The 13,482-nt window shown below is 37.2% G+C and overlaps 1 protein-coding gene across 1 annotated transcript; it reads left to right on the top strand.

Annotated features, from left to right (window-relative positions):
• The first annotated feature begins 9,663 nt into the window (after positions 1-9,663).
• On the top strand, positions 9,664-12,378 carry LOC129248033 (bifunctional 3'-phosphoadenosine 5'-phosphosulfate synthase). The gene is made up of 2 exons (XM_054887441.1): positions 9,664-9,741; positions 9,802-12,378. Exon 2 carries the CDS (start codon positions 9,910-9,912, stop codon positions 11,800-11,802), a length of 1,893 nt encoding a protein of 630 aa, XP_054743416.1. The 5' UTR covers positions 9,664-9,741; positions 9,802-9,909; the 3' UTR covers positions 11,803-12,378.
• Positions 12,379-13,482: the final 1,104 nt, after the last annotated feature.

Genomic DNA, 13,482 nt, shown 5'->3' with positions numbered 1-13,482 from the left:
CCCTTTCTATGCCGCCATACACCCATTGCCCCTCACCATTGTACTTTCGTCGGCCCATTTTCACTTCGTCCACTTCCACCACAAGCCCTTCGCCGCCCAATTGAGTATCGCTTTTCGACACCGCACAATTCATAAGGACTTCACTCAAAAATGAGGTCAAGTCGTTATATGTTTTGGGGGATATACATATGTACTTACTTCCCTCTGGAGCATTGCAGTTTTAAGGTAGCCAGTTGAAATGAAAATTAAAACGAAGCGGCAAATCTCCTCATTGCTTAGGTGGAAGCCCGAGAAAAAGGTGTTACTTCAGTGGCTCTGCTTGAATCTACAGCGCATTGCATCGACATGCCCACGAATTTTCGTATTTATTATAAGGTTTCTGGCATTTTGGGTTTCTTTTCGACTCCAGAACTGCGTCCTCCACTAAAAATATCTTTACCTCATCTTTCTTCAGATGAATGAAGGAAGTGATAGATAATTTATAGCTTATACAGCCACACTTTTTTTTTACAAACTACGCTTATAGTTAAAACAAACAGTTATATCCAGCAATGTGGTGACACCCGAACTTATAGATCATATTTTTAAACTTGTTAAATACTCGCATATGGTAAATTCCACCTAAAACGGCCCTATGCAGGAAAAAATTAATTTAGTTGTTTTTAGTTAATATAAATTGAGTCAAATAATGTCTGCCAGAGAATAATATACATGCGAAAATCAAAAACTATATTTTTGCCTTAAGTTTAATAAGTTTGGCAACACTGTGAACTTCGCCTATACTGAAAAGTGAGTTTACATTCTTTTTTCGATGTGTCCTTATTTAACATTTCTTGTTCTTCCTTTATGACTATTGACAAAACCCCGTTATATTTGAATATAATATGCTATTGCTTCCATTCTTTCAAAGTTTCGACATGGTACATTGTAAAATAAAATTTTTATCGATTTTTTAAAACTTTAAAATTTTCGGTCACACCCGTCTCACTAAAAATTGAAAAAGTTCAATTAAATTGGTACTGTACATTATAATCACTTGATACTTTGCAATGATAACAAAGTATGCGTAGTAAATAGTTTGGTGACATTTTACTAATTTTTTATTCGCGTTTTGGCAATTCAGTAATATAAAATACTTGGTCACACCCGTCACATAAACGCATATTCATAGTGAGAAATGTATGAGAAACGAATGCCTCTATTATGATAATATATATGATCTGGTACCATTAAACTACAATGAAAATATAATAGTGTCGTGGAAGTATTGGACAAGTCAGGAAGGGCGTTTCCATATAATTGCTAAGGAAGCAGCTGTAGGAGAATTATTGAAGCTTTTTCAATTAAATCTAGATCAATTTAAAACACATTGGTATGTCAACAATATGCAAGCGCAATGTTTCCAAGACAGGAAAGCGATACCCAACCAAAACGAAGTGGTTCTGCAAGTAGATTTCGCTGAAAACTTTTCAATATTTTTCCAAAACGAAATACAAAGTGCACATTGGAAGCATCCACAATTGACTATTTTTACAGCATGCGCCTGGGTTAGATATCAAGACGGTATTTCCACACAATACTACGCTATTATCAGTGATGATTTAACTCATAACAAACACAGTGTTGTGACCTTAAGGAAAAGGTTGATTTGAAAGTTGTACACATTTTTTCAGATGGTTGTGCATCTCAATTTAAAAATAGGTACAACATTTTCAACATATGTCATGCTCCTAAGGATTTTGGGTTAGAAGTGACATGGAATTTTTTCGCTACAGGCCATGGTAAAGGCGCAGTAGATGGTATAGGGCAACAGTAAAAAGAGCATTATGGACAGCCATTAAAGCTAGAGAATGTATTATGAAAACACCGACTGTTTCAAATATCTTGTTGCAAAACACAAATTGAATAAGATCAATGTTTTTTACGCATCAAAAGACGGCATCGATCAGAATAGTTCTTTCTTAAACGAAAGATGGGAAAGCGTTAAAATGGTAATGCTTCCTATTCATATTTATCCGAATTTAAACAAATTTCCTTGAAAGATGCAGGTCTAGAGTATTGTGATGTCAATGATAGCGAATAAAAAAATGAAATGTTATTTTATGTGTTTTTATTCATAATTGGATTCAATAAAAAGTTTTAGTTCAGCAAAATTTTTGAATTTTCATACTAGGTCACACCCGTCACATAGAGTGGTCACACCCGCCCCTTTTTTTAACCTTTTTTTTAAAGAAAAATATGATTTTTTTAGAAAAGTAAGTATGACATACAACCAGAGAGACTTCAAACAATGTGCTGCTCCAACATTTCTATACGCATTCTTTGGGAAATTTTACAAAAACTTCAATGAAAGTAAAGTTTTGTTGAAAGCTTAAATATGTAAGGTCACACCCGTCACAGTCTTCAAATGGCAGCTATGGTCGGAAATGATGCATTTTCAGTATGTACTTGGTATCAAACAACTTTAATATTCACATGGCAGGGATTAGTGTCCTTTAATTTAAGTAACAGTTTTAAATTGTAAAATTATAACGAAAAATGTTAGTAACACGGTCACACCCGTCACAATGGAAATGACCATATGTATTTTATTGTTTTTCAGTTCAATTAAAATCAATTATTTCGCATTATTAGCAGTGACAATTCGTCGAAAACGTTCCTCATTGCTAGAGTGGGTTTTGATAAACCACCTTCAGTGAGGTTATTTATTCATCGAAATTCGTCCCCCTCAAATGTATCTTTCTTACTGATGTTGGCAATCTGAGAGTGGAGCTTTTGACAGATAATTAAGAATCTAAAGAAAAAAATGCTTTAATATTAGGCATAAATTAATTACATCTTGCAAGTGTGACTTTCTTAACATTTTAGGGGCGATAGTTAATTGTAGATAACCTAACAGATGATTAGTAGAGCAGATAGGGCATAATCCGGACGCAACTGTTTTGCGCCGCTCTCTCTGTAGTCGGAGTAGTAGCAAAGAACTTTGAGTCGGAAGGAACACTACCAGCGATATTATTTATGTGTATGTTGGAAAATTACTTTTATTCAATTCAAAGTAAAAAATGTGTGAAAATAATACAAAATTAAGAATCAATTCACTTTTTCTCGATATGACCACCTTTTGCCTTGACTATGACCTTGAGACGGTTCAGAAACGAATTGCAAGCTGCCCGAATGTGACTTGCAGGTATTTTGGCCCACTCGCGGACAATGGCTTTTTTCAGCACCTCGAAACTGGTAAATCTTTTAGTTCGGACCTTGCTCGCCAAAACGGCCCCAAGAGAATAATCCATCGGATTCGCGGTTGGTGAATTTGAAAGCCATTGTGTGGACGTTATGAAGTTCGGAACGTTGTTCGGGTCCGTCAAATAAACCCTATCGTTTTGGGAGTTTACGAATTGCTCAACTTGACAAATTTTCTCGTCAGAAAACACAATGTTCCAGATATTGACCGCTTTCAGCCAAGCGAAGCAACTCCTTCGCCCTCTCAAGACTGACTTGTTGTTCATTTGGTGTTAGATCATGCGCCTTTTGGATCTTGTAAGGCTTGACTTTGAGCTTATTTTTCAGTATGCGGCGGATGCTAGGGTCAGATATTTTCAGTTCTTTCGCCGTTTGATTGGCACTTCGTTGGGGATTTCGCTCAAATCATTTCTTCACTTTTTGAGCCATTTCACGTGACGTGCAGTCTTTTCCGCCTCCATGACGTTTCGCGATGTTAACACAATCATTGTAACGAGTAAAGGTGCGATAAACAAAGTAGAAAATATATGAATCAAAATAGAAGCGGAAATGTACAGTCGTCTGGTATCTCTCACAAGTGAAAGAGTGGCATCGACTCTCTAAAAACATTTTCTGAATCAGTGCATAAGTTGTAAAGAGATAAAATCGCGAATACTTCGAATGACAGGACTTAAAAAAGTTGGTGCAAGTACTAACTTTTGCGTAATGGCTGAAATTTTGGAAGGTGCACTGGCTACACTCAACAGATGGGCCGCCAGTTGCGGTCTCAGAGTCAACTCTGACAAAACGGAGTTGATGCTATTCACCAGAAAATACAAGCTTCCACCTTTTAAGCTTCTTAGACTTAACAACCAGTGTCTTACACTTTCATCGGAAGTCAAGTATCTTGGTGTAATACTTGACCCCAAGCTCCACTGGAAGCTGCACATAGAAAATCGAGTTAAGAAGGCCAATATAGCCTTCTACGCCTGTAAATCTATTTTCGGCAAGAAATGGGGCCTCAAGCCACGTGTCGTACTCTGGATGTACAACTTAGTGGTTCTGCCAATTTTGACATACGGTTGCCTAGTTTGGTGGTTAGCTCTTCAGAAGGGCTACAACTTCACTAAATTAGAGAGAGTGCAGAGAACTGCATGTGTGGGCATCACTGGTGCCTGTAGAACATGTCCCACCGCTGCGCTCAACGTTATTCTCCACTTAATTCCTGTGGATCTGCAGGTTAAATCCATTGCTGCTCAGAGTGCTATTAGACTGGAGGAGTTTGGCCTTTGGAGACAACTCCCTGTAGGACATAGCAGCATCTTGAAGGAGATCTCCCCTTCCTTCTCTGATATTCGCACCGACCTCTCCATCCGCAAACTGTGCTTTGAGGGTTGTGCCAGGGCTATCTTTCCGAGCAGGCAAGATTGGAAAGAGGGCAGAGTTGTTGCCGATATAGACGCCTCTGTTTTCACTGACGGATCCAAAATGGAGTCTGGAGTGGGAGCGGGGGTCTACTCTAAATCAGCCAGCATTTCGGTCTCCTATAAACTGCCGGAGACAAGCAGCGTCTTTCAAGCAGAGGTCTTCGCGATCCTGCAGGCATGCAAAATGCTTCAGGATCGCTGTTGGGAGGGAGACATTAATATTTTTTCCGATAGCCAAGCTGCAATCAAGGCACTGTCGTCGCCGTATTGCAGCTCTCTTCTCGTGAACTCCTGTAAGGAGGAACTTAAACGCCTCGAACGTGCAGGAAACATTTCCCTCATCTGGGTTCCTGGGCACAGGAATATAGAGGGAAATGAAATTGCCGATGAGCTTGCCAGGAAGGGGGCGGCAGAACCGGATCCAGCTACCCTCTTCTCTGACATCGGTATCCCCTTGGCCGTCGTTAAAGGGAAACTACACAAGTTCTTTCTAAGAAAAGCCCAAGATAGATGGAGGTCTGTCTCATCGTGTGCCATTTCAAAAGCACTATGGCCTCAATACGATAGAAACAGAACGCTTAAGGTGATGGGAAGCCCCCGCCATTCACTTTCCAAACTCATTGCGGCGATCACTGGTCACTGGGTGATCGGCACTCATGCGGAGAAGCTTGGAATTTCGTACAACCCCTATTGCAGAAGCTGTGGGGATCCGGCAGAGAAAGAGACTGTGCAACACTTTCTCTGCAATTGTCCGGCTCTGGCGGCTAGGCGCTTGAGATTCCTTAGCGTGCCCTTTGGGGATGACTTGATGAAATTCTCCAGCCTAGATCCCTTTTCTCTCCTCCACTACATCAACAGCACTGGATGGCTGTAGACGGTTTTATCTCCTCCCTAAATCCTTTCACAGGTAGTGGTCCACTTTATGGTATCAAAACGGCACGTAAGTGCTACTTGTAGCGTACCTGGGATACTCTTGCCATCTTACCTACCTACCTACCTACTAACTTTTGCAAAAAAACTTTGGTCGGTGTTAGTGAAGTATCCAACTGATAATGAAACGAATATACTAAAGGCTGTGAAGATGCCCCTACAACATTGTATAGGCGATGATGATTATGACAGGCCCGAAGTAGAAGAAAACATTAAGTACACGAAAAAGATTTTAAAGCAGATGCAGCCCGGTTAGGTGATATACAAATATGCCGATGTATGCATCCCATACTGTACAGGTCTGCGCTCTTGATCTTACAAAAAATTCGGTTATGAGGAAATATTTTATGCAGTGTCGCAATATGACTAAATACATACAAAAACCGTCAAACGACTACCGAGATATGTTTGAAATCAAAAACTAAAATTACCTCAGCTGAGCTGCACTACTTCTTGGAGATTAATATAATATATGTATCACATGATCAATTTAGAAGAGCAAGAGATATAATAAGTAGCACTGAAGAAGAAAACGAAACAGAAGATGAGAACTTTGACGCAAATACTTATTTGAGGGATTTATCGAAAGCTTTTCTACCATTTTGGAACAACGACAAAAAACCATAGTAAAGTTCCAAGAAGAGAAATTAAATTAAGGCAATTTCTACAAATTAAAAAAGCAGGGTTGCATTGCATTCACTTGTCAGTGCTATCAATTGCATAAGGCTGTGCTACCAAACTAACGACAAAAAACCAAACGAATAGAGCGGGCCATAAGTTGAATCTCTATCATGCTTTGTTCCTAGGGCACGTAATTCGCAAATTAAGCTATTTCCACGGTGCATTCGTAATCTACTTTGGCAGTTCTCATTCTTATTCTCAGCCTTTTATTACCACTGTGAGTTGTGAATATTGGTGATGGAGAAAAAAAAGTAATTTAAAACTAAGATTTTGCTTTATAATATAGCAAAGATTATAATAATTTATTCCTCCCATTTTGCAGCAATAAAAAAAGTACCAAAAAATGACAGCAAGCCGGCGAAAGGGTGCTGGTAGTGAAGTGGAGCGAAAAAGTTAATGTTAAAACAGTTGCAGAAATAAGGATTTGTATACTCGATGGTCGATCAAGTGACTCCTTCATTTTAGCTGAGAGCCTGTTAACGGTCTGATGTTGGCCACACCTTATGAATTATTCTCGCAAAAAGAAAACATTAAATAAATTATTTTCAAGAACAGTTTCGACATATATTTATTTTTGACAACCATAAAATCGAAACTTTTCATATTCTATATTTTCACACCGTCCTCAATTTACGTAAAGCCGAAACTTAAGAATTTAAAATGTATGAAAAGTTTTAACTTACCAAACACAGCTTCCATGTGAGCGCGAAATATTAAATTAAGTCATCTGAACCACCCATTGTTTGGCTAATGTTAAATGTTAGATGAAGTACCCTGTTGTTAATGGGAAAAGGGCCATTTTCTCCGCCGTTTTTTTTTTTTGGCGGTTGAGAGAAGTTAACAGGAAATGCAAAAAGAGTTGAGCGGAAATAAAAATCGATATTAATTTAAAAAATCCTACCATAAATAAGCTTGATAACTGTAAATACCTTATATTATGTATATAAACACATTCAAAATGATTTCCTTGTACTCAACAGTCAGTATAGATTGATACAAAGGGTAAATATGTTCAAAAATATTTCATTTCTTTTTATATTAGATTTTTTCAGCATTTACTTAACGTGCTCTGATTTTCTACTCTGTGAAGATGACGAACAAAAATTACGTCGAACGCAGTTTAAGTGTTCAGATTGCAAATTTTTATAAAGTATGCGTACTTTTAGAGAAATTTATTTTTACATTGCTTAATAAGTGGTTTGTATTAATTATTATTACCTTGAAGTTGTTGTATATATATATATTTTGTCTTTCAAAAACTATACCACAACAATATCTCATTGTTAAAATAAAAACTTTGTTGATTTCAAGATTTTATTAAAAGAACCACTTCTTGGGCGGTTGTTTTCAAAGACTACATTTTTTTATCACGGCACCCTGTTTGCAGTAGTGACACATTCCCATAATCGAGCCATAATTTTTGCAGAGTGCCTCAAATGTCTTGGAAATCAAGAATTGCGTACTACAGAGTGCCGTTCTTGCTGAACTGCATAACCTCTCGCCTACTCAGGACGCCAACGAGATGTCGCAAAAGAGATGCGCTAAGAGTACAAAGTATTATTTCTCTCGCTTAATTAACGGTTTGTGACCAAGAAAGGTAGAGCGCAAGCGAGATTTTCAGCAAGTCAAGTAGGCCAATAAAGCTAAGTGCAAGATAGATTTATTACAAGTGATGGCATCCGCCCAACTGATTTTTTTCCCAAAGATATGAATGGCGTCAAAATTAATTGTTTACATCTTTGTGCTTACTTTCCCATTTGTGTACATTGAGAGTTTATAGTTGGTGAGTCAAATAATATCTGAAGCGAAATATTACAAAAATTTACATGAAAAAGTGTGTATTGGCCATGAAAAATATTAAGCGGTGTAAAGGACCGTTTTGGCCGCTTCCACGACAGTCGGTTCTACGGTACCGAAACGACCCGGATTTATGAAATTCAAAAAGCAAAAACCAAGGGCGAAGGACGGTCGGGGAAGAGAGAAGGGATTTTGTCTCCCATACTCGGCGACACGCTTTGCTCTTCTTATTCGTATTTCTTATCTTAAAGCAATTTTTGACAGTTGCTTCATTCGTTTTCTTCTTTTGTGGAAGAAAGTTGTAAGTTATGTGTTGGTTTTCAATCAAACGGAAGATAACAACGATGACAAACATCCGAACGCTGCTTGGGAAATGCACGATTATTTTTGCTAGTAAAGTAGGTATAATTTAAAATAGTTATGGGACATGTTTATGTTGATTTCTAATTTTTCCCTGCATTTCTAGATACTCAAGTTAATTTTAAGTTAATTATTTACATATGAAGTATTTTTAATTTAATTTTTTTTATTCAAGTATAAGAATTTATAAATATATTTCAATAAAAAAAACAACAAATTATTTATTATTTAACCAGTTTGCATTTTTCATTCATATATTTAAGAAACTGTTGTCGAACGCTCTCTGCTTTACATGTAAGCGCGTGCGAGAATACATCCGAACCAGACGATGCTAAAGCATTAAATGTCGAAATGTTGCCGAAAACAATTTTGCCCGTGTGGCCGCGAATGAGACATGAAAAGAGAATTTCCAGTGTCTCCCTTCCAGATGTCTCCTCGTGTAAATGGGCACTTACATTTCAGAACCAAAGCGAGTCTATAAAAGGTTGTGTTCAAGGCGAATTGAGAACCATAGGTGGCGCCTTGCCAAAACAGTTGGTTTTTGGTAATATTTGGTTTGAGAATATTGTGATTTGTGAGATTTGAACTAAACAAACAATGAAAACGAAGTGCCGTGTGTTAAATTGTGAAAGCACAAATTAATATGAAGCATCCAAATCCAGTTTGTTTGCGATTTTATGCGGACGAGGCCGTAACAGGAAAGTGTGTGAGTGTGTGTGTGTGTGTATGTATCGTCTTGTATTTGGTTGTCCCCATTGCTTTCGCCTACTCTTCCTCTTCTCAAAGCAGTAATTTCCATTCCTTTTGTTTGTTTATTCATGAGCTCTTACGACACGGCGAATTCGGAAAGCGCAATCTTGTATTTTATCATTATGTGGTTGTATTATCTGGTCAACTGATTAGTGGCTAGAAAGGCATAATCTTGTATTCCGTCATTCTTGGTTTAAAAATATAGTAAAAATTAATCTAAATAGCTCTTACTAACTGCATTACAGACCCTTTACAGTAATTTAAGGTTTTCTCTATTTCGGTAACAATTGAGACGAACTTACACATAGCATACACATTTTTTGAGCAAAATAAAGCATTATTGAAATTTATGCTGTTTTGCCAAGACAAAGCACGGTAACATTGCAGCAAATACTTTGTTTTTGAATGTTGACATCTGGCAACTTCTTTTATATTATATTTCCAGTTGTCAAACACGCTATTATTCCAACGCCCATTGACAAATGAAACTGTTTGCGTGGTGGGTGAACGTGTGCACCACTATAATTGATATGACAGTAATAATTGATGTTCTAGTGCAGAAAAACGTTCGCCGGTACGGTTTGGTAGAAGTTATATTGTTCAAATTCCAGTTTTTAAGTAATACATTCTCTAGATAAGCTTGCGATTGTTATCATCAGAGTGTTTCAATCGGCCTACGTTCATTGATATAAAACGTAGTAAAGTGATTTTCTGCATTATTCCATCAAGTACTTTTTGTACAATGAGTGAGGAGTCAATCAAAAAACGACAAAAGACGTGCCTTCAAGTTGCAACCAATGTCAGTGAACAGAAACATCACATAACTCGCGATATGAGGGCAAAACATTTGGGATTGTGTCGAGGATTCCGAGGATGCACCGTTTGGCTCACCGGCCTGAGTGGAGCAGGCAAAACGTCTATTGCTTTTGAGCTAGAAGCATACTTGGTATTACGTGGCATTCCAGCATATGGGCTCGATGGTGACAATATACGCACTGGCTTAAATAAAAATCTAGGTTTTACACCAGCAGATCGTGAAGAAAATATCCGCAGAGTAGGGGAGGTAGCGAAACTTTTTGCCGATAGTGGAGTAGTAACAATATGTAGTTTTGTTTCGCCATTTGCAGAAGACCGTGAATTAGTAAGAAAAATTCATAAAGATGCTGATTTAAGATTTTACGAAGTCTTTGTTGATACGCCGTTGTCAATATGCGAGTCCCGCGACGTTAAAGGGCTATATAAAAAAGCGCGCGAAGGTGTTATAAAGGGATTCACTGGAATCACACAGGAGTATGAAAAACCAGAACATCCTGAACTTATTATCAATACTGATGGATACACTGTAAGTGAATCTACTCAGGCATTAATAAACCTTTTAGAAGCCGAGGGTGTTATTCCGAAGAGAAAGTCACATCCAAATGAAATTCCAGAACTATTTGTGGACTCCAAATTAAAAGCTGCACTTTTGCATGAGGCCAAAACATTAAACTCGATTCCATTAACCGAAGTAGATTTACAGTGGGTTCAAGTTTTATCCGAAGGATGGGCTTACCCTTTGAGCGGTTTTATGAGAGAAGATACTTTCTTGCAAACTATTCATTTCAACTCAATCGTAACCGACGATGATGACGAGCGTCAGAATCAATCAGTTCCAATTGTTTTATCTGTGACAACTGAGTTGAAAAATAAACTAGATGGTGTCTCATCCATCGCACTTACTTTCCAAGGGAACCCCATAGCCATTATGCGTAAGCCAGAATTCTACTATCAACGTAAAGAGGAACGAGTATCGCGTCAGTTTGGTACGAGCAATGAAGACCATCCGTATATCAAGCTTATTGCGAAAGAAGGCGACTACTTGGTTGGCGGGGAATTGGAAGTTTTAGAGCGAATTCGTTGGAATGATGGCTTAGATCAATATAGATTAACACCAAATGAATTGAGGCAAAAATTTAAAGCAATGGGTGCAGATGCAGTGTTTGCATTTCAATTGAGAAATCCCATTCACAACGGTCATGCTCTGCTAATGCAAGATACGAAACGGCAACTGGTTGAGAGAGGATTTAAAAAACCGGTGTTATTGCTTCATCCTCTGGGTGGTTGGACAAAAGACGACGATGTGCCTTTACCAGTGAGAATAGCGCAGCACCAAGCGGTACTAGATTCTGGTGTGCTAAAGGCAGAGGACACCGTATTAGCTATATTTCCTTCACCAATGATGTATGCGGGGCCGACCGAAGTACAGTGGCATGCTAAAGCAAGAATGAATGCTGGAGCTAACTTTTACATCGTTGGTCGTGATCCAGCGGGTGTACCGCACCCGAATAAAATGCGTTATCCCGATGGAAACCTATTCGATGCAACACATGGGCAACGTGTTTTGAAAATGGCACCCGGTTTGAATACTATAGAAATACTTCCTTTTCGTGTTGCTGCATATGACAAAAGCAACTCATGTATGTCATTCTTTGATCCAAGCAGAAAAGATGATTTTGAGTTCATATCAGGAACCAAAATGCGCACATTAGCTAGAACGGGACAGTTACCACCTAATGGTTTCATGGTGCCGGAAGCATGGAAAATATTGTCGCACTATTATCAATCAATATCATCGTCCGCAAATGATGCTAAATAAAGGCACCAGCTAAACAGTTTTAATATACATACTTAGATAGATAGATTCGTTTGACGTATATGTGCAATGAATGTTAATTGTGTAGTTAATTAATGTATTTGTTTGGGGGGAGGGAATTTTCTATTTTCGCTGGTTCGTTAAAAAAATTATAAAATTTACATAGTTTACAAATTTCTTACTTACCTTACTACTACTTGCACTATTGCATTTAGCTCCATTAGAATTAAGTTACATAATGTTTGCTTGTAAAGCTAGTTTACCTAATAAATTTGCCCGTGCAATCTGTTCACTTAAGTTTAAGAATGAAAAGCTACAAATGTTTTTCCTCTTTAAATCCCTAGGATAATCATGTTTTCTGGATTTGTATTTGTTTAAAGGGAATTTGTGCTTATGAATCTGTTTAACAGAATTTCTATGGATTTATGTGCATATGTATTTTAAATAAACCTGTTTTTAAGTGTTCCTTTTACAAGAACTTTTTCCATCCTCAATATATGTAATATATTGTTCTCTGTATGTGTATATTTTAGATAGAGTTATATGTAATAATTCATGCTAAATTATGCATATTTTAATGCCCCTTTACATTTACCTTTTTCTTGAATCAATAAATCTTGAACCATCTGCTGATAAACTATACATTAATGTTTTATTTTTGCTCTTACTACTCGACAACAAATATTCTTATCGGCCTTTTATATGCTGGTGGAGTTTAAAAAATTTCTTTGTGCAAATTTTTAATCTTTGTGAATTAAATTGAATGGCATTGAAAATTGATTTCCAAATTTGATACATCGATAAGTGCTGTCATCATACTCTTTGATTTGGTGCTTTTGTCAAAGGTTTTTGTGAGTATCTTATAGGACATCAACGGTCATACAGTTGTTCTGTATTTTATGAATATAATTCAAACTGCTTACTGATAAATGCAAGTCAGTCCGAGCTCACCCAGCTGTATTCAAGATAAACAGTTGAGCAATAGTTATAGGCAAGCTAATCAAGAATTGCAGTATATTTCTCTTATGAAAGCACATAGTGATATACAAATTTTACCAATTGTGGGAACTGTCCGGTAATTACGTAACAATTTTCTATAGTAAGTACAATTTTACAGCGCGTATAAGTGAATGAAGTGAATATATTTTCCCAAATAAAATTCAAACTAATATTTTAGCAAACATACAGATTTGCACAAATATTTAAGTAAACACTGAATTTTCATTAGCAATTCCATATGCACATGTACACGTATGTATGTATGTGCGTAAATGGACATATACATATGTATAGGTATTTGCTGTGTTCTCTACTTAAAGAATTGTTGGTTAAATTACTCCTAAAAGCTAAAATAAAATTCAAGCCATTTGTAAATGCGAGTTTCTTAAAGGTCCTATCCATCTGCCCGCCTAATAATATGTACCTATACAAAAAAGTAACTTTCAGTTTGTAGGAAAGGAGTTAGTAAAGTTTGGGTATGTTTTCCTCAGAATACCACGTATGTGACATACAAATATTTCCCTTTAAGAGAGTTGTGCGCTCAAAAACAAAAAACAAAGGTTTTCACAAGAACAAAGTACACGTCTGGCGAGATCTGACCGAATCCACGCAAAATAAATCCAAGTTAAAGTTAAAAAAAGTACATGAACGCAGTAACAATTGCAAGTTTTACGAACAGCGAAA

This window comes from Anastrepha obliqua, chromosome 5 (genome assembly GCF_027943255.1).
Source record: "Anastrepha obliqua isolate idAnaObli1 chromosome 5, idAnaObli1_1.0, whole genome shotgun sequence".
Lineage (NCBI taxonomy): Eukaryota > Metazoa > Arthropoda > Insecta > Diptera > Tephritidae > Anastrepha > Anastrepha obliqua.
This window is presented reverse-complemented; position numbering and strand designations above follow the sequence as displayed.